The sequence below is a fragment of the Branchiostoma floridae genome, chromosome 15 (genome assembly GCF_000003815.2).
Source record: "Branchiostoma floridae strain S238N-H82 chromosome 15, Bfl_VNyyK, whole genome shotgun sequence".
NCBI lineage: Eukaryota > Metazoa > Chordata > Leptocardii > Amphioxiformes > Branchiostomatidae > Branchiostoma > Branchiostoma floridae.
The window spans coordinates 4694216-4716244 of NC_049993.1; the positions used below are offsets into that span (position 1 = coordinate 4694216).

At 40.6% G+C, this 22029-nt stretch overlaps 1 protein-coding gene across 1 annotated transcript in view; it reads right to left on the minus strand.

Moving 5' to 3' along the window:
- Positions 1 to 13950: 13950 nt before the first annotated feature.
- LOC118432547 (nuclear pore complex protein Nup155-like) overlaps positions 13951 to 22029 on the minus strand; it is a gene marked incomplete in the record, with an annotated part of 32662 nt that continues 24583 nt past the window's right edge. Inside the window, 3 exon segments of the mRNA XM_035844167.1 lie at positions 13951 to 15443; positions 16261 to 16299; positions 17562 to 17668. Coding sequence (XP_035700060.1) covers positions 15302 to 15443; positions 16261 to 16299; positions 17562 to 17668 — 288 coding nt within the window.

Here is a 22029-nt window from a genome sequence, read left to right on the forward strand (position 1 = left end):
TCATGTCAGTTATTTCCAACAGTTAGCGTGGGCTCCACGTGTGGTTAACATCTGTTAGAGTCAGATAGTGCACCCGAGGTGCAGTCTGAACCAGAGGAGCAATGAACTTTGAGACCAAGGAATAGTTCTAAACTCAATGCACACTAATGGCAAAACTGGTTAAAATTCCCAAGACCCAAGCGATAGAAACGTCTGCTCCTATTTTGGGTGCTTCCGTTTTGAAGACTAGCATTGATTGAGATAGTCATCAGTCGTTACAAATTGCTTAGACTACGTGTTCGGGTGGTCAAAAGGACGGGGCAACGGCAGGAAGTGCGCATGACTGATGTTCTTATTCAAAGGAGAGCAAACAAGTGATTCCCCTCTCTTCGTTTTTCACGAATAGATGAATCATAATCCATGTACGTATAGCTTTACATAATTGAATTCTCCTAACTTACACGATGTCAACATCAAAAGTTACCAGCGCCTCCATGATTTGACAATCAGTACGGCTGAGTAGGGCAGGCGTGAGATCCATACATGTGCCTAAATGGTAAGCAGGACAACGACTTTTGTCGGACGTGCAAAGCTGATGGTAACCCTTGAATGTCGGTCGGTTTGACTTTCAGTAACTTTTCAACTTCCAAACTTAGGAATTGACAGCGACGGCTATTTAGTGGACGGGTTTCAACACCTTGTTCCTTATATGCTTAAAGGACCAGTGAAGGGATATTTTGTCACAGATTAATGAGTTTTCTATTTTTTTCAGATATTGTCATATATAGCTAGTGCACCAGATGTGAGTCATATACCGGTAAAGGTACGTGTGAACATCGCCAAAGTACTCATCAGTATAGACTGCCTTTTCAAAAGATGACATACACAAACACATGTATATGGCTTGTAATTCTAGTCTACGGCGTTGTTTCCCACTTGTAAAAGGTTTGAGTATTAAATGATTGTCCCCAACTCCCACGTTCCAATTAACTATACAGTGGAAGCCAATTATTTGCATTACGCCTTTTTGGATAATACGGGTAAGTGTATAGAATGACGGAATCCAAAATACTACTTTAAGTCAAAGTTTCGATTCGTTGATGTATTGACTGATTTCCTGCTAAAGTCTTAGAGCCGAGGACAAAACGTAGATCGTTAAGAACGCATTTGATTATCCGTTGTAATAGCCAATTCATCATGTATAGAGAATCTGTCTACCTTACTCCCCAACAGCCACCATAAAACTGTCCAGACATGCATTCATCGTGTTAGGAGGTGCTCGTGCATTGAAAGGTCAGGCAATAAATGCGCCGTGAGGTACCATGAAAACTATTGAATTGGTCTCTTCAAGTTACGTGGTAAGGTAAAAGACCATTGGTATTCAATGGCGATGAGACGGAAGGTTCTATTACAACATAGAAATAAATACCTTTGTGTATTCACTTTTTAACCCTTTTGTAATGTTCTGACGGTTCAGTACCATCAGAGCTGTTGCCTTTAGGCGACATACTGGAAAATACCTTTCACATAAAACTGGTCAAACGAAGAAGGGTTCTGCTACAGAGTTTTTAAAAAATATACTGAATATCTTTGTATTTGCTCTGGCTACATCGATTTCCTAATGAAATGAAATGAAAATCTAATGAAAAATCTGGAAAATACCTATCAGCCCAGTGATCAGGAAAGTATATATCCAAAGTAATCACTCATTTATAAACAAACGCGTAATATTTCGTGGTGAACTGTTGTGTTAGTATTCAGCAAAGAAGTCAAGACATTTTGTGGTCAAGGAGTCTAACCCGGGTCTTCCGAGATAAATTGGATGATGCGTCTGAATGAAAGCCTACGGTATTTCTGTGATGAATGCTGGTGCAGTGGGTGACACACCTCAGGGGTATTCTAAGGTTAAACTATAGTGATAAAACGGCTAACCGCCTTGACTGACTGACGAGGCAGAAAAGCTAGAGTTCCTATCAGTGCCACCAGAGAGGAAACCCAACGAAACGAGTTAGCGTTATCTGACTGGTAGCTGTGAGCTTCTCCCGGTAATGTTCATCATTGTCATCGACCAGAAGCCCTGCAACTACGTCAATGGGTCACAAGTAACCCTGTAACAATGACAGTATTTATCACAGTTTGAGCTGATGATATTCAACAGTCGTGAGTTTGTGCCGAATAGTTTTCATCAAGTGGAAATAACAAATATTCATAACATTGAGATATTACGAGAGTTGAACACTATATATGATTAAGCTTCTTTGGGGTTTGCTGAGATGAGGTTACTGAGAAAAATAACGTTAAGTAGTGCGAGTCATGGGAAACGTCATAAATTGTAATTTTACACATTGCACTTGAAAACTTCGATTCCAGCCGAAGCAGTGAACGAGCTGGAGAAAAAAAAGGAAATCTAAAATTGATTGATGCACCTCATTACATGCTTTACGCAAATACAGAACGGCATCCAGCTCCCGATTCGGACATTCTGAGTCCGTACACATGGCGTGTAAGATTGATTTAAACTACCGAGTCTCGGCCAGTTGTCTACGGGTGATGCACACCAGGAGCAAGGCGAGATGTTTGGGCGGCCGCGCCTCAGTCGAATCTAAATCACTTAGGTTAAAGTGTAATGGCTTTTTGACGGAGCTCGTCGTAAAGGAGAGGCCGTAAATAGGATCTAGCCTTTGATCAGTAGATGGGCTCTACGTGCGCGGGGTTCTCCTCTTACCAAGATCGCATCTTGGGTAATAGATTGAGAACAATTTAGAACCGACACTGACTGGTTTATCTGTGCGCTTACAGCGTGCAGGACGGAAATGGATTTGGTAGAAGCTCACAAATCAAAGACCTGATCTGCCACTATTTCATCTATTCTAATGATTCTAGCGTTCCTTCATCTGCAGATGGCTCGAACACTGAGACAATAGTGTGATAAATGAGGAAATTACTTTTTCCGGGTGTCGGCTATCTTTCAATAACCTGAAATGCATATTCCCGTCATGAATTACTAAAAGACATCGCTTGGAACATATTTCTTTGCAAAGTGTCAGGCGTGAAGGGAGTGTTATATGCCGCAAAGGAAGATAAAGTGAGTCACGAGACCTTGCACGTCACTCGGGAATCTTTCGTACCTCGTATCGAGATTCTGGTAACTTGTTCTATCGATCATGATAAGAACCTGTTAGTAAATGATGATGAAAGTTCGACATATGATCAGATGAGCTGGTCGAGTCACCTGTACGCTCCCAGCCGCGCTATATGTCATCAAAATGCTATAGCATACGCAAAAGTAACTTTTACTCCTCAACTACATGTGTGCCAACTCCTTGAAAGAAAGTGTGTGTGTGTGTGTGTGTGTGTGTTGGTGTTTATGTGATTAAGTATGTGTATGTACGTCTGTGTGTGTGTGTGTGTGTGTATGCTGGGTGTGTGTAATCGATCACTTTCCGCTTGATGCATTTTTCAGCACTAAGGACAGATCCATCTGACTGTGTGCGTCTTTCTCTCAATTCTTTCTCCTCTGTGTGTGTGTGTTGTCTGTGTGTGTTCGTGTTTTGTGTGTTTTAAAGATTCCTGACATTGGGGCGCTACGTTTTAACCTGAAACCCAGGTCTCTCAGGACTTGACTCCATGCCGCCCCTGATGCGTGTCTCACTCAGAGTTTGTGGGAGGACTCTTACAAACTTTCTTCCTCTGACAAAGTGTCCGAATTGGAGTTGCCTGAGAGATGTTCAACTGTGACCTGACCCGGATAGCTCGTCACTCAAACCTCACCCCTTCCTCCTGCACTTTTCGCTGACCCCTTTTCCACGTCGTCCATCTCTATTACCGGAAACTGCGTGTCAGCACTTCCTCTTCACAAGTATCTCTCTCTATCTGCCAACGCATGACCTGACACCATCCCATTTCCAGCGGAAACCTCTAAGTGTCAATCATATCCTGCTCACTAGTATTGCCCAACGTCACGACACAATTACAATTACCTGACCCTCAGTGACACCCTCTAAACCTTGCAAACTGTTTTTCCGTTTTCCTGGATATATTGGTCGCAGTAGATCGCCTACGCCCAACTAGACCTGTCCAACGTCACGACACAATTACTGTTATCTGGCCCCCATTGACACCCTCTCAACCTCGAAACTGTCTTTCCGTTTCCCCCAACACATACGTTGTTGTAGATTGCCTACCAAGACGACGAGAGCCGACATTGCTGTAGGTTTCAAAAAGTTCTGGTAATAGTGAGAGATGACACCCTTGCACCTAGCAAACATGCAGGCAAAGACGTATCTCCCCTCCGTACTTGGAGTACTTACGCGAATCGATGGGAAATTTCCTGCCTGATTCATCACAGGACCTGCCGCACCCACCAGAGCTCACAGCGGCAGAGCAATCATTTATCATAAAGTGGAATGTGTTGAAATTAAATGTACCCAACCGCCCGTTTCCTGCAGACGTGGGGAAGGTGCCAAGTACCTCTCAAAACTGCTCTGCGACACCTGGAAACACGTGGAGCACCATCGTTGTAATTAGTAAGGAAATTGAACTGCACGTACTTCATCCTTTGAGGTGATTTCACAGCACTTTGTTCAGGAAGTTGGGGAGTCCGTTGTAATGATGATTTGATTATATGGATGACATCCGCGCTCGCATCAATTTTCGTCAGTTTCCACACATTTTAAAAACGTTTTCGACCATACTGTATATCATACAAAGCAGTTAGTTGTAAAATGAGCACTTTCATACAGTGAATTGGCAAACATATGGGAAAACGGAAACCTTACAGAATGCCAAAATAAATTCCAAAGTCAAAGACGATGTGAAAGAACAAAAATTAAGAATCTATTATTAGGTATACCATACCCTGTGTGCTTAATCATTTGTTCAAACTTTCTGACCTCTTAGATGTCATAAGGAAGACAATTTTTTCTGACATAGTTCTGTTTGCATCAGTTTTGGTGTTCCCAGAGGATGTCATCCATATAATCAAATCAACGTTTCCTAATTTTCAGTAGCGTGAATAGAGATACTGTTTGCAGGTGGTGGTGGTAACTACCAGTGTGCAAGTGCTCTACTTCAGCCCTGCTAAAGGACTATGCTGCCAAGTGCTCCCTGAGGAGATACAAGATAATTTTTTAATAACCACAGCACGAAAACAACTTTTTAAGCAAAGTTTCAGAGATACGTATAAAGCCCTTAAAGGTGGAGAAATATTTCAGCAGATTTTAAGATCTATCAAAGGCATCGGAAACATACATTTGGCATTTACGGAAGATTTCAGCGTTTGTAAATCTAACTTAATCTGTTGTGTTTCTTTACGTGAATTTTACATGTATTTTAGTATGCCGAAAAGACAACTTAAATGTCTCAAAAATATTTTCTGTCAAAACGGACAAATACCGTTTCTCTAGATCTGTTACAAAATACATGTTAACCGGCTAAGTCAAATGTAATAAGCCTTTGTCTGGTGTTAGATAAAACATTGCGTCATCTGTTTTATAACAGTGGCAAGATTTACAGTCAAAACTGAAAATTATTGCGCTTTCTGGTACAAAATGTTATGTTTATACCTCAGCAAATACAAATACAATACAATACAAAGTCAAATACAATAATCATCTGTGTTTTTTAGCTATTCCGAAAACATTTGACGTATTCAAACTTTCTGTGCGCAAGGTTTAATTCGAACAGGGGAGAACCTCTCACGGTTAGCTTATATGCGCTATTTTACGTTATATGAAATGTTGCGTATACCATGGTCAATATTGACCGGAGGATGCCATATATATAATTTATTTCGAACCGTCATTTACGCAAAGAAGGGAAGACATCCCCCTTTAATATATTTGCCAAGACGTATATGAAATGTTGCGTATTTCATTTGAACATACGACATGTTTATTCTTTGAATCCGCGCAGTTTAAGCGAACTAGGGGAGACCTCCCCCGTTTAGCTTATATGTTGCCAAAACGTATATGAAATGTTGCGTATTTCTGTTGAATATGCGACATGTTTAATCTTTGAATCCGCGCAGTTTAAGCGAACTAGGGGAGACCTCCCCCGTTTAGCTTATATGCTGCCAAAACGTATATGAAATGTTGCGTATTTCTGTAAAACATACAACAAGTTTAATCTTTGAATCCTCGCAGTTTAAGCGAACTTCGGGAGACCACCCCCGTTTAGCTTAAATGTTGTCAAGACGTATATGAAATGTTGTGTATTTCTAAAACATACAACAAGTTTAATCTTTGAATCCGCGCAGTTTAAGCGAACTAGGGGAGACCTCCCCCGTTTAGATTATATATTGTCAATACGTATATGAATTGTTGCGTATTTCTGTAAAACACACAACAAGTTTAATATTTGAATCCGCGCAGTTTAAGCGAACTAGGGGAGACCTCCCCCGTTTAGCTTAAATGTTGTCAAGACGTATAGGAAATGTTGCGTATTTCTGTTGAACATACGACATGTTTAATCTTTGAATCCGCGCAGTTTAAGCGAACTAGGGGAGACCTCCCCCGTTTAGCTTATATGTTGCCAAAACGTATATGAAATGTTGCGTATTTGTTTTGAACATACGACATGTTTAATCTTTGAATCCGCGCAGTTTAAGCGAACTAGGGGAGACCTCCCCCGTTTAGCTTATATGTTGCCAAAACGTATATGAAATGTTGCGTATTTGTTTTGAACATACGACATGTTTAATCTTTGAATCGCGCAGTTTAAGCGAACTAGGGGAGACCTCCCTTGTTTAGCTTATATGTTGCCAAGACGTATATGAAATGTTGCGTATTTCTGTTGAACATACGACATGTTTAATCTTTGAATCCGCGCAGTTTAAGCGAACTAGGGGAGACCTCCCCCGTTTACCTTATATGTTGCCAAGACGTATATGAAATGTTGCGTATTTCTGTTGAACATACGACATGTTTAATCTTTGAATCCGCGTAGCTTAAGCAAACTTGGGGAGACCTCCCCCGTTTACCTTATATGTTGCCAAGACGTATATGAAATGTTGCGTATTTCTGTTGAACATACGACATGTTTAATCTTTGAATCCGCGTAGCTTAAGCAAACTTGGGGGCACTACCCCCGTTTTATCTAATAGCTAATACCGTCTCAAAGATTTTTTGAAACGTTGCCTTTTTCTGCTGAACATACGGCATGTTTGAAGCGCAGTTTCTGCGAACAGGAGGAGACCCTTTCCTTTTTATTTTATACCGCATATATGTTCTGAAATTCCAGGGTCTACATCAGGGTGAGGCCGCCTGTTTTCTTTGTGGCAAGTTGACACTCGAGCTAAGAGACGGTAGAAATCCCGACTACTGCTATGAATATCTCCGCGACTCAACCTCTGCTTGAAGAATAAGGATGTAGTAGGTATACCGTTTTGTGCAGTGAGTTGTGTTTTCTCTATAAAACGGCAAGCAGTTCTTACTACAGGTAAATGTACGAAATATGTTTATTTCTTTATCTACAAGCAAGCGTCGAGAAAGAACAGTTTGTGCACACAGGCGGTGTCTTCTCGTGTTGCTCGTGTTTGTTTGGGTTAATTATGGTGATTTGCGTGGGCAGGCAAGATGTAAATTTATTCAGCGTTATTTCGTACTCGCCATGGGGCGCATACCTCCGTCCGTCCAAGGAGGTTGAACTTCCTTGGTCCGTCTGTGGCACAGCTGTGTCATGTGATAGGATGTATCCAATGGCAGAAAAGAGTGGGGGGTTCAAATTTACGTACGACAAGGAGCGGTTATTTTCCAGGCGTTCATTTTTGAAGAGAAGTATTGAAGAAAGTTTGGGCCTGTTCTAGCCTTCAAGTTGTGGCCGCGACACCGCTTTTACCGCCTAGGACCCCCGGTGACGGAATTTGACTCAAAGATACGAGGTGGCTATCATTCTGTACAAGCTGTTGTTGTTGGAAATCGACACAGAATGGAAATCACGGTCCTTGCACCATCCGGATTAATAAAAGCCGACACTGCAAGCTGAACATGTTTCGCGTTCACAGAATCCAGGACCATCCAACAGCACGAGTCATATCGGCCACTACTCTTACCGGATTCTTATTCCTGTGGTGACCAGATGGAACTGTAGTTACGTGTGTGCTCTTTTTAACTTACGCCGAGACGCTTCACCCGACACTGGAAATGGGACTGTGGACTGCTGCACGGAATTGCGCAACCGTTGTGATTGTTTCAACTGCCGACTACATCAGAATGAAAGGCCACAAATACCTAGTAGGCTGTAGGTTTTTTTTTTACTTTTCCATGTAATATTTTCTCGTAATTCAATAAAATTTCAAAGTTTCATCCATTGTATTTTCTTGCTTTGAAATGTGCTAATGATTATTCTCCTAAAATGGCACTTATCCACACCTTATCATCAACTTAATGCACACGTATATGAGACGTACAGAGGGAACTTTAAACATGTCTTAAGGGTGTTTTAGTACGTATTTATGACAACTTTAAGCTTCTAAAAAGAAAAATATAGACACATTAAATCCTCTTAATTCACACGTATATGAGACGTAAATAGGCTTTAGATCAAATAAACGTGAAGTTTAAACATGTCTTAAGGGCGTTTTAATAGATATTTATGGCGAATTTAAGCTACTGAAAAGGCACCTAAACACGTTATAATCCTCTTAATGCACACGTATATGAGACGTAAATAGGCTTTAGATCAAATAAACGTGAAGTTTAAACATGTCTTAAGGGCGTTTTAATAAGTATTTATGGCAAATTTAAGCTGCTGAAAAGGCACCTAAACACACTTTATAATCCACTTAATGCACACGTATATGAGACGTAAATAGGCTTTTGATCAAATATACGTGAAGTTTAAACATGTCTTAAGGGCATTTTAATAGATATTTATGGCAACTTTAAACTGCTGAAAAGCACCTAAACACACGTTATAATCCTCTTAATGCACACGTATATGAGACGTAAAGAGGCTTTAGATCAAATAAACGTGAAGTTTAAACATGTCTTAAGGGCGTTTTAATAAGTATTTATGGTAACTTTAAGCTGCTGAAAAGGCACTAAAACACACGTTATAATCCACTTAATGCAATTGTATATGAGACGTAAAGAGGCTTTAGATCAAATAAACGTGAACTTTAAACAAGTTTTAAGGGGGTTTTAAAAATCATTTACGACATCTTTAAGCTGCTGAAAGACAACGGGAAAACCGGAAAATAAGGACTAACACGGACCTACAGAAAGACCACTTAAAGGCAATATTTACGTACTCGTATAAGTGGTGTATAGAGCCGTAAAGGAGGAAAATACGTCAACATTACGCATGGTTTCAGCATCCTTAAATACCGTTTTTCGTGCCGTGAACATAACGTCATTGATTAAAGCTGTGAGATCTACAGCAAGAGCAGTTGTACAAGACTAGCTTGCCAATTCTTGGTTTTATGTAATATGTAATATACAGTCAATCAAGTGACCACCAGACCATTGATATACAGTCAAATCTATACGTCAAGTGACCACCTCTGCATACTGATAACCTGGCCAATGTGACCACTTTTTGCTTGTTCCTTAGATTATTTTCCCCATTAAGGCTTCCGTCCCCACAGCCAAGATTTTCTCCATCTCCTAAGTGGTCCTCTTGGGGAGGTTTTACTGTATTTCAATAAAAGTTTATGATCAGATACTTAGCTACCTGGCATGACTTCACCAGTCATTACTTAAAATATGCTCCAAAGTAGCACAAAATTGGCAATGACTCTGATCAATGATTTGGATATCGGCCTTGATGCTATATAATCCCACCTACGTCATTTCCTTCGCTTGACGTCAGCGTGACGTCATGGAGTGGATCATTGTCAGCGGGCTGATGACGGTTTAATGCGAACGGAATTTGTCGATACGCGACGTTAACTTTCTCTCTAGGGGGTTAATTGTCACTCTGGCAGGGATTAGTCAGCAAACAGATGTGGTAGGGATGATCATAACACATCTAACTTCTTGTGACGGCACAATGGCAGAGTGGGTAGAGTGCTCGCCTTGCATTCAGTAGGTCGTGAGTTCTATCCCCAGCCGAGTCATACCAAAGAATTGGTAATTTCTGCTTTCTCTGCTTAGCACTCAGCATTCAGGAAAGAATATGGAAGTTGAAAACACACCACTACCAGTGAACTAGCCCCCTGCTATAGTGACTGCACAAAGTTGTGTGGCCCAGGGCTGCTGAAACAGAGAGGGACACTGCCCTATGCACTATCAGGCATGGGAAGGACTTCGACTTTTTTTGATGGGATACATCAGAGTGTAACCACCTTCCCTCACAACCTAATCTTAGACTAACTGGTTTCTTACTTTGGAGATTTACAATATTCGCCAATAGCCACTCTGCATATTCAATCAATGTGCACCATGGCCTTCATGATACCATTTGGTGAGTTTGAGGTACAGAAACTTGTGGAATATCAGTTAGGATCCTACTTTGATTCCAGTTTCAGCCAGATGGCTCACTGATTCTTTATTACTTTACAAGCCTGGTTATTCTTTAACCTGTTTACTTGCAATTTCACTTTAGTTTCCTGTGGTTAACATCATTGCCTCTGTAGGTCCCCAGGTGGTCGTGGGATAAACCTAAGGATAAAGGATACCCAGAGGGTGGAATGTATTTTACCAAAGAGGCTCAATTCACAGTATGCCTGAGGCAGTGATATACATATAAAGTAATGCTCTATATATCATATGTGGTCATTTGAAATCCATTGAAGAGATATATCATGTATAGACTTGTGACAAATGTAGGTGTTTTATGAAGAGGTGAATAAAGATATGATTGGTCAGACATACCTGTACGTATCTTTCTTTTAACGGCCTTTGATGTACTGCTAAATCTATATTCCTGGATGCTGAAAGAAGCAAGCTTTCTACATTCCTGCAAGGCAGAGATACTGTAAATGCAGAAATGTTTGCGGTGGATTAATGTTCGCGGTTTTCGCGGTGACAAGTTCACCACAAACTTAAAACCACCGGAAAAATTTTCTCTATAATGGTATTAGACCGCAGTCTACGGCGTTACCGCAAACTTAAATCCACCACAAAAAGTCCTTTTTCCCGCTACCGCGAAATTAAATCCCCGCAAAATTAAATGCATTTACAGTATTCTACACAATCCCTTGTGGGAGGATACTTTTGTATGTAGAGCTATCCTTGGATAACATCCGCAATAAAGCCTCATCTGGCAGTCAAATACGTTTAGAAACGAAAGACTACCGGCTTGTGCATGATCCGCCGTGGTCAATAGCCATTCTGATGGAAAATTAGCTGCCATCGATTCTGAGGCTCACAAAAGCACAGGGGTAGGAACAAGCGGTGTCCACGCACAGGGCTTGTATCATGTGCATCATGAGAGAAGACCTGCATTTGCTAACTATGGATTTTTCATTATGGAAAATGGATTCTCTATTCTTGGAGTTCGTCTGCTCTCCTTTTTTTTTCTAGATCATGCACTACTATTGAAGAACTACGGTGAATATCTTAAGAATAAGCAGTTTTGATGCGCAGATGATGTACCATGTGTCTAAACATGTGAATAGTCGAAAAGGAATAGCTGTATCTAGTAACAATAGATTTTTCATTGCTGAAAATCAATATAGATTTGCTATCCTTTTTATTTGGATTGTGCACGATAGTTGAAGCACTATCATGAATATTCCATGAACATTCGATCATCTCTAATTCATATAGATCAACTTTTCTTTGGTTCATCTAGATCTGGCTGTGCCTGTATGGCTATTCTGATTGAATGATCCAAAGGTACAGCTGTTAGGTACATTCAGATCTATGAAGCTTCCCATTTACTAGGATATTGAAAGAACTGGACATTCTCTTCATGGGTTTGGAATAGAGCTTGCCTCCCCCATGTGGTACTGAAGTGGAAAGCCAGACTTTTATATCTCCAGTGTAAGTGGGAATTGATCGTAAGGCTAAACATTACTGTTATTGCAACAATGGGATTTAAATGCAATTCGTGAATTGAACTTCAACATTTATCTGATATTTTTGTTGATTGCCAAGGCTTAAAAGGAAGAACAGCTCAGCTACCTAAACATAATAGAACTGGAGGGGTGTGCCTAAATACCACAAACGACCACAAACGACTCAGAAACACCACAAACGACTCTAATATGCAGTGTATATGGGTCAAAAACCTTGTGTGGCGCTCTGGAGACATTGTTTATACATTTATGAATTTAAAAAATGCAGCAACTCCTACGTATTCACCAGTTATTTCGAGTTAGTCCGCCGGTTTCAAGATCGAAGCGCTGTCAATGAATGCGTGCTTGCATTTGAGGCTGAAAAACACTTAGTATACAAGTTTTATAAGTTGACAACGATAAAGTAGTGCCATGCTATAATCTATGAACCAACAGCTTCCATAGTTTTATCGCAATGTCGTCTATGGAACCGAGGAAGGTATCGAGAACTTCCCATGCAGACCCCTAGCACGGGCGATCCAACATGGCAGCCAAGAATTGCTTCGATCTTGAAACCGGCGAACTTAAAATAACTGGTGAATACGTTGGACTTGCTGCGTTTCTTAAATTCATAAATGTGTAAACAATGTCTCCAGAGCGCCAAACAAGGTTTTTGGCCAATATACACTGCATATTAGAGTCGTTTGTGGTGTTTTCTGAGTTGTTTGTGGTGTTTAGGCAGACCGGAACGGTTTCTGCTACAAGGAAGCTGGCAAGTATAATTTTTAATTGCATGCTGCAAACATGTCTGAATCATGTAATTTCTGGGTCTTGGTTATGGTGGGAGATTTAAGACCAGGGACATGTGAGTCATACTATCACTGGTAAAGGGTCAGGTTTACGGTTTGCCAAGGAATGGAATTTTGGTTTACAAGTCTCATAAAAACCAATGTGACTTTCTCTAAATTAGACTTTAAACTGCTCATTCCACCAATGGCACTAATATAAAACTGTGTTACTTTCCACCAGAGTACAGGTTTGCATTATTCAATGAACACAGGCATTTGTACACAGGGCTCAAAATACTTTTTTCTGCATACTTGCACTGGTGCAGGTAACATTGAAAATTACCTGCACCAGGCAAATTTTACCTGCACCACTATGAATTTAGGAAGTATGGATCATACTAAAATTGTTCAGGAACAATTGCTTTTTTTTCTCTTATACATTATAGGTACATGTAGTAACATTCAATGCAGCTAATAACAATCCACATACACTTACATCATATGGCATGTATGTATAAAACCCAGTACATGGACCAGTGCAGGTTAGGTGCAGGTAGACACCAGAAATACCTGCACAGCTACAATTTCACCTACACTATAGTGCATATGCAGGTGGTATTTCGAGCCCTGGTACAAAATATACATCCTTCTGATGCCATTGTACAATTAAACTTTAGAAACCATACTTGATTCATTCCACCAGGTATAATTGGGTTAATTTCCATACCTGACATCGCGAAATATGGCAGCCAGTTCGGAACTTTGTACCAGAGCTCGTAAAAAACATTCTTTGGAAGAGGCAACAGTGCATAATCATCATGGTTATACAAATTGCAAGTTATCATAATATTATTAATGTTTGCCTTTTTAGTTCCTCAAAGGAACATTTTTTAAATGATATGGTGCTGTGTTCCCTGTGGCATCACGTAAGGAAATTAACTTATATTATACCTGGAGATAGGAATCAAGAACTGGAAGAATAATTCGCACAGTTTGATGTTCTATAACATCAAAGGGTGTATATTTTGTGCAAATAAAGGTCTTAACTGAATAATGCATATTACGTTGAATGTAATCAAGAACTGTTGTTAGTGTCATTGGTCCCATGAACACTTCAAAGCAGTCTGCATGACTGTGTGAAAATCTACAGTTTAGTAATTACAAGTAGCATATTGAACAAAAACTATGATATGGAGAGAGTATTTCCTAGATAGATAAATTGTTAAATAAATTACACCCTTGTAGCCTTTGAAATCTCCTTTTTTATTACGATTCATTACAAAGTTGGGGCTCTGCTTGTTGTACAAAATATGTCCCCAATATAAACCTCCCAGGAATGTTATAGGTACATAAGATGCCGTTGAAGGCTTAGCTAGTATCTCCGCAAAAGTTCACAGTTTAAGTCATACTAAATCATTCCTACTTGAAAAAGGCCAACCTCATTTGCATTCATCCCAGTTTTACAGCACCAACCTTTACATTCATTATGGGTACAGACCACCTACGAGCAACCTACAGGAAACTACAAAATCTTCTAAATGGTCTTCCAGTTACGTTTTACCATCACCACAAGTAGAATCGATACATAATGTCATGAAATATTGTACAGAAAACAAGATTTACTTGACAGGAAAAGGAATGGCTTCCGTCAAAAATATGAACCTATGAGAAATTCCAATTTCCCTTTGACATTAGGGTGACATTGCATTTCAGAAGGGAGATGCTCCAAGGCAATCTCCTGCTATATGTTGTAATTACATAGGATACCATTAGCTCTCCCGGAAAAACAGGACCAATTATACTTTAATAGTGCATTACATGCAAAATTTATCACATGCTCCAACATATGGCACTTAAGGATAAATTTGTGGACACTGACAACAAATTCAAAAGGAAAAACAATGTCTCAATCGTTTACAGTAATTATATGCAGTAAGCAAAGTTAACTTTTTCTTCCTATCCCTCTATGAACCATGGCAGCTGTCTAAATGACATTAACAGAGTTAACAGGTGATCAGCCAAGATACAAAGCTAATCAGGACTCCCTAAATCCTTACTTCCATTAGGAAACAAAAGTCATAATTAGCTTTACACAAATCAGACCATCATTTTTCCTTTGGTGATTTTACACGATGTTGAGACTCATAAATTTTTCATCTTTATGGCACTATAAGTCATTAGCAGTTTGTATAAGGAAATAGGGTACAAAAGATCCCTGAATACTTGAGACCAAATCTATCATTCCCTGTTTAATGTTGCTTTGGTGTGGTGGTTGTTGATACTCAGTGTACTAAATGATAAAATCTGACGTGTCCACGAAAAGATTATTTGTGCTTTAAGAGGATCTTTTGAACCTCCTCCAAATATCCATGTCAGTAACAGCATCCTCAGCACTCTAGCTAACCAGCAGTGTCCTATCCTTAGTACTTACATTAATCCTAGATTTGACTTTCTGGTACTACTAACATTCTTTTATCCAATGTCATAACATTGTTGACCACCCTCTGTACATATGCTCTTTCCAAAGTACATCCACCTAATATTGTGTTATTCTATAAATTCTGACGACAACAGATTAGATTCCCTACAAAGGTCACGACAGCCTCTCCAGCCTGGCCTGTAGCCCCCTGAAGTTCCGCACCAGCTCCTGTACCCCGGCCTCCGTACTACTCATAGCCTCCAGCTCAACAAGGTAGCTGGCTATACAGTCCTGGCAGAACATGGTGAACTGACGTCTGTGGAGAGAGAGACAGAAGAAATCAGCTCAGTAAGGGTTCACATAGAGCCTTCTGGACCATCCCCGTGTCTCATCTCTTGCAGCTATGCACATGCAGCGAGGTAAGGAGCTTTGAAGGGACTTGAGCAGAATATGGAATGGAAGGACTGGGAAAGAAGGAGGGTACATGTACTTATTGAAGCCAAGAGTTCCTTCTGCTTGAGAAGGGTAGAAAATAATAATTGCCTGTTTATTGCAGCAAACAACTTCAATTTTCGATCTCATTTTTGCACAAGTACAATCACAGAAATCAAGTTTCATCTGAGAATTTCCTTATGCACAATTTTCCATTCATAAAAGGTGTCAAGCAGCATGTGTATGTTTAATTATTTAATATCACATGTACACTGGGCATTAAAACACACATTTATTCATTGAAAAAATTGACTTGTGCAGAAAATGTCCTAAATGTCTATTTATTACAGTTTTACTAAAGAAATCAGCTTTGGCAGTATCTGTAATCACTGTCAAGAAGGCTTCAACAACAGACAGGTTTAGGTTCCTTTCAAAGCAGCTGCAGTACTAAGCCTGGAACAAGGAAGAAACCAAGCAGATGTCAGGCATTGGGAGAACACAGATGGCTTGAAGCCAAGCACAAGAGACATCAAGGGTTATCCCTGAAAGAAAACAGAGGACATAGAAGAAAGACAGTGATAAAACAGGACAGGAAAAGAAGTACAGTCCACTATGGCAGCAGGGTCCAACCAGATCTGATCACCATAGACAGACTTTGATAGGGCATACGATTCGCAACTTCATTGGGTGGTTGAGGTTACCTCTTGTTCTTGACATAACTTCCACCCAACACAGGCTTTCTGAAAGGAATAAATGATGTTCCAAACTTCAGTCAGGCTGAACAAAGGATCGTCAATTCCGATGATTGTAACTTTTAGCTTTAAATGCAGATTTCAACTCATGCTGAATGATAGTAAGATTTTATGAAAAACACATAAATTAATCTTATTATTTCCTTTCTTGAAAAGGGCCTGCTCTGTAATTTACAATTATATTGCTCAGCACAAGTGCACTTCCCATAATATATAGCTAAACTCAAAGTCACTAAGATAAAAATGTCCCCTGGTGGCATCATGCCTACTGATTTTGACATTGAAGGTCCTGGTCTACTGTTATCACTGGAGCACATCTGGACCCAACCTGTACTGAAAATACTTTAAAAGCTATCACCTCAATGATTGATCTGTCAATAAGGTAACATTATTTGTACATAACTCTGAAATATAACTCTAAAAAAGACATTGCTCATTGTGAATAGGTAGTGTGGAGACTTGGGGTGAAGTTAGGGATCGTTACTCATGTAAGGTCAAGTTTGAGGTCAAGGTCAACATAAACTGAAGTCTTCATCCTAGGGCTGTGTACCTAAACAAATTTCAGGTACAGGTACAGGTACACGGGTTTAGGTACAGGTCCGAACCTTCACCTGTACCTAAAAAAGCTTAACCAAGTATATGTAAGTTAAACATGTAGCTCACTGTCTTTGCTAGTGATAAATTGTCATCTTTGTATGGGGAATTACATAGTTGAATCTCAAAACAATTTCTTTGCAAGTTTTCTTAAGTTTCAATTGCAAGATTATTACCATTGTCATTGTTGATTCGGGATTTACTTGTCCAGCAGTCGTGTTTAATAGTGATGTAGTTTGTTTAGGTACAGGTACACAGATGTTTAGGTCCGGACCTGTACCTAAACAATTTTTTAGGTACGGTACAGGTACGGGTTTTTTATTTAGGTACACAGCCCTACTTCATCCTGACAGTTTATTAACTGTAGAAAGGATGACTGTATACATGTTAACGAGGGAATAGATAATCTATACAATGACTTTGTGGCTGTGAACATCAAAAGTTCAAAAGCAAAAAAAGCAAAACCAAGTAAGTATTGATCTATACTGTAGCAGCTGCACCTAAACACTTCAGCTCAATTCTTACTCATTTTCTGTTGAAAAAATATTATGTTTAGTTCAGAAATTTAATGAGCAAACCAGCGAATTGTTCACTTTTAGAAGTTACATGTTACAAAACAAATATAACTTATAAGAATACAGTGACAGAAACATTACCTTTCATAAGCTGGCACAAGTGATGGTTCTGTGGCATATTTGGTCAGTAGTAAGAAGATGGCCTCGAGTACATGGAGTGGGCGCCTTGCTGCCTGCCAGCATGGGTCCTGGGACAAACACAGTTGATAATGTAACACCTAAAGGCTAAAGGGCAAATGCATCCATACAGTGTGAATGCAGCACAGTAATATGTGTCATTTACCTTTCACATCTACATGTGTGTAATGTGAGTTCCTTGTGAGTTTCATGGCTCAGGCAACATCCACAGCTTTTTGCAACACTTTTGCATAAAATATGTTTAATGGTCTCTAGTAGGGCTGGGTACCGGTACAGAACATTCCGGTCCAGGTCGGGTTCAGGTCCAAAGGATCAGGTCCAGGTCCGGACCTGAACCTGGACCTGATGCAGTATGACTCATACCAATGGGCCATTTCACTACAAAGAAATCTGTTTGGTGGAGTATTAGACTTACACTGGCGTTTTAAAATCCTACAACTGCACCAGTATGATTGGCTGTAAACTTTGGTAGAAATTACTATAAACTCTACTCTACTTCACTCTTGTTATTTTCTTCCATCTGCAAGCGCCAAAATGTGTGAATGCCTTATAGAATAATCTGTTAATTTTCTAATCGGTCCAGCATCCGGTTCACCTAATTTTTTCAGGACCGTTTTTTCTGGACCGGTCCAATAAGAAAAACCGGTTTTGTACCGGTACGCTGTACCGATACCCAGCCCTAGTCTCTGGTGTTGTGGACAAGGTGCCTTTAGTTTATTACTGAATCTTTTTTCAGAGCAGTCTTCCTGGCACTACTTTCTCTCTCTCTCATCATGCAAACCTACTGACATAGAAAGAACTGGATATGTCCATCCACCCAGAGTCAAACAAAGACCTTCTCTATAAGTTACACTGTAGTCTCCACACCCAATGGCCTCTGTGGTGTCCTAAAAACCGGAATAATTACATTTATCCTGACTGTATTATTTTCAGAACAAGAGTTCTGTAATTTGTTTTCGAGTCAACCTTGGGCCCGCAGACGTTGCCCTATCTAAGCCTGCACCTGGTTACCCAACTAAAGTTCCACCAATCCTGCTATCTTTTCTCCAGTCTGTTTCCTGTGTCTGCATCTATCCGGAGGTATTACTCCTGCTTTGGTAGAGTTCCAAGTATACTGCACAATAACTCAGAAGACAAATTGCAGGCTTTAGTCGAGCAGGTTCACATCTGTCAAAGTGTTTTTGACACTTCTTGTGTAACTACCCATGAGGTTGCTGAACTGCCCTCGCATACTGAGCAAGGTGACATTGGTGCTGTTTATGCCTATAGTGTGCACTCTAATGCAGAAGGTACCTGTGCGTGCAGACACATGTGACACTTATAACAATTTGGTTACCCCCATAGCATTTCTTGCCTCACATTTGCTGTATTCCTCTTATAATTGAGACCTCCATAAATATTCAGCAGGTTACAGAACAACGGGGTTGAACGTACAGCTAATCTCTAAGCTATACCCAATTTTTCCACTGCTGTAAGAACATGAATGAAAAAAATTGGTCATGGTAGTGCCAAATCTTTTAATGCAGCTCAGAGCCTGATCTAGGATTGTAGGAGGTCCATGTCTTTCCCAGCTGTAAAGTCTACCAAAATCTTCCCATGTAATTCAAAGCGAATACTGTTCGCCCATTTCGCAGGTGGTAATCCATAACCTATGACATACTTGTATTTACCAGCTTGAAATAAGAAGTGTGAAAAATTGAGAAAATCCTGTTAATGATGCACTCTGAAGACCTACCACTGTTTTAATCTGGTTCCTTCTTACTGGCTTTATACCCATAGAGGGATAAGAGATAGAAAGTGGCACCTTTTAGTGCATTAAATGGACAAAGAGGTCTAATTTCTAACCTAATAATACACCATAGAAGAGGCCTCCTGCAGTCTTGAACAACGACAGTGAAATCTACATGCAACTTCAATGTCATCTGATTTACAATCACATTTCTGGGAGAAACTTTACAACAAAGGAAGCCTGAGTTACAAGTGTGCCCGCACACCCACTCGATACTTCACTATTGTTCCCTTAACTATGATGAAGTTTCTGTGACGACTGTAGTGTCTAGTTTAGCCCGGGGAGTCCAGTTAGGAATCCTGTATCAAAAGATCTGTGGTTGGTTCATTTGGCACAGATACAGTAAGGGATAAAAACCTTATTACAGTCTTATAGGAGGATGGGACATTTATAAATGGCTGTTCTATCTGCTATATAACTCAGGTACATCTTGGTCAGGAGGTATGGTAAGGGCAGGGCTCTAGCCAGCTTGAAATTTTTTTCCGTCAGCCAATTCCCATTGTCGCGAAAACACTATTCCAGGAGTTAGAGGGACTGAACTGGTACCTTGAAAAACCGGTTTTTAATGAGATTATTGTGTGCGAAAGGGCGCCGACACACATTGTCAACAATCATAACAATAGCAAAACAAACAGTGTGTGGCTTTTACGGCCGTGGATGGCGTCCCCAAGCCGCCAGTAGCTTCCACCAAGAATTTTTGTCCGTCAAGGTTGACGGATTGCTTTTTAAATTTTTCCGTCACACGCAGCAAACTTTCGTCAATTGACGGAAAAACGGACGCTGGCTAGAGGCCTGGGTAAGGGTAACATTTATCTTGCGTGAACACGACTGTAAAAGTTACTATGGCACAGACAACATGAGTCAAGCCACATCTGGATTCCTGTTACACCCATCAAAATCCCACAGGGGACTGGAAAACATGTGACAATCACCACCACCAACGTCATGCTTAGGACTACCAATACAGACTTCAAACTTAACCCACTCTTTGCTATTATTTCTACAGCCAGACTTGTACTGTAATATGGAAATATCATCTTATGCATTTTTATTACACATGTAATAGTTCAATCAGGTGGATTATCCTGCACTATAACGTGCATTACAACGGTTCAGATCAGTGCTGTCTCCAGCTTTAAATTTATTTCCGTCCCTAACATTGGGTTGGGGGGGATCGGGCCTTCGGCCCGACGCGAGCGCCACAGGCGCTCGCCAAACTAGGGGGGTCCGGGGGCATGCTCCCCCGGGAAAATTTGAAAATTCAAACCCTCTAAAACGCTATTTCACGTATTTTCAGATGCAAAATTTCATTTCGTAAAGTAGGACTACCGACACCCCACGATCTCCAAACAAAAGGCTTTGTTCCGACTGCCCGCCCCTTGGCATTTCGCTGACAAAATGTATTGTTCGTTAAGCAGTGTTGCGTTTACACTCTGAACTTTGCATGATTCTTTTTCTTCGTCATTTTCACGTATTTGTTGATCGATAATTTGTGGATAGCTCGGGGGCTGGATAACGCCGCGGGTGTTGGCATTATTGACCGAGGTCCATTGACGCATTTCAGCTTGTAAGATATCGTAAGATCGTATTGAAAGGAATGTGCATTTCTCAATAAAATTGAACACCTTTTTGCTCGTCGTCCAGCACCGTCCAAAGGGTACAGATTTGCAGATCGGTGGAAAATTACCAACAGCGATCATGTTCACAGTGCTGGGTAAGAATACCGTCGCAGGCTACTCCCGTATAATTTTAGGGGAAGATCGGCAAAAAATACACAAGATCGATTCCTGATATTTTCCCGTGAAAACAGGTTTACATTCCCCCGAAAATTATGTATGTAAGCTGTAACAGCAGCGAGTTGGAAAATGCGGCAAGACGTGTTGTTACCATGGTAGCAGCATCGGCGGTAGCCTTTTGAAGTAGCGCCTGCGACAGGGCGAGCGTCATAATTCTTCAAATTCAATCAACTTCCCACCAATCACAGGCAGCAGCGGCGCGGACAAAGCGGTAACACCATGTCAGTCACAATGAAACGCGGAACTTTACGAACACGGCGCTGCGAACTCGGTCCCAACTCCAAGCAAAAGCGTTCTTTTGAAGATAAATGGCGCAAGAATCGGCCGTGGCTTCGTCACATCGTAGACGTAGACGGTGAGAATATGGTGTTTGCCATCTGTTTACAGTTTGCACCAGGGGAAAAACCTCCTTTGTTGATGGTTGTAGAACTATGGAGATCACCAGTGTGACGGTTAACTGAGGTCCCGATACACACACGACGGCCGAGTAAAGAAAGATAATTTCTGAACTGCCGTGTCAGGTTCATAATGAATTGCAGTTTCCCGTTAATGTTGATTTTAAAACGTACAAGAGCCTAGTGATTCCGATCGGCATTGCAAAATAAAACATAGAATAAAAGTGATATCGATTATTACAGATGTTTTCTTGCCATGCTTGTTCATACACCAGTACACACACATCTTTTACTATATGGAAACAAATTGGGCGGGATTCGTTCTCCGCCCACAGCTCGGGCGGCCTGCATACGAAAAGAAGCTGATTTCTGCCAACCCCCGAACTTTCCCCGGTGGTGCTAGTCGACCGTGACTTTAGCCTAAAGAGCCA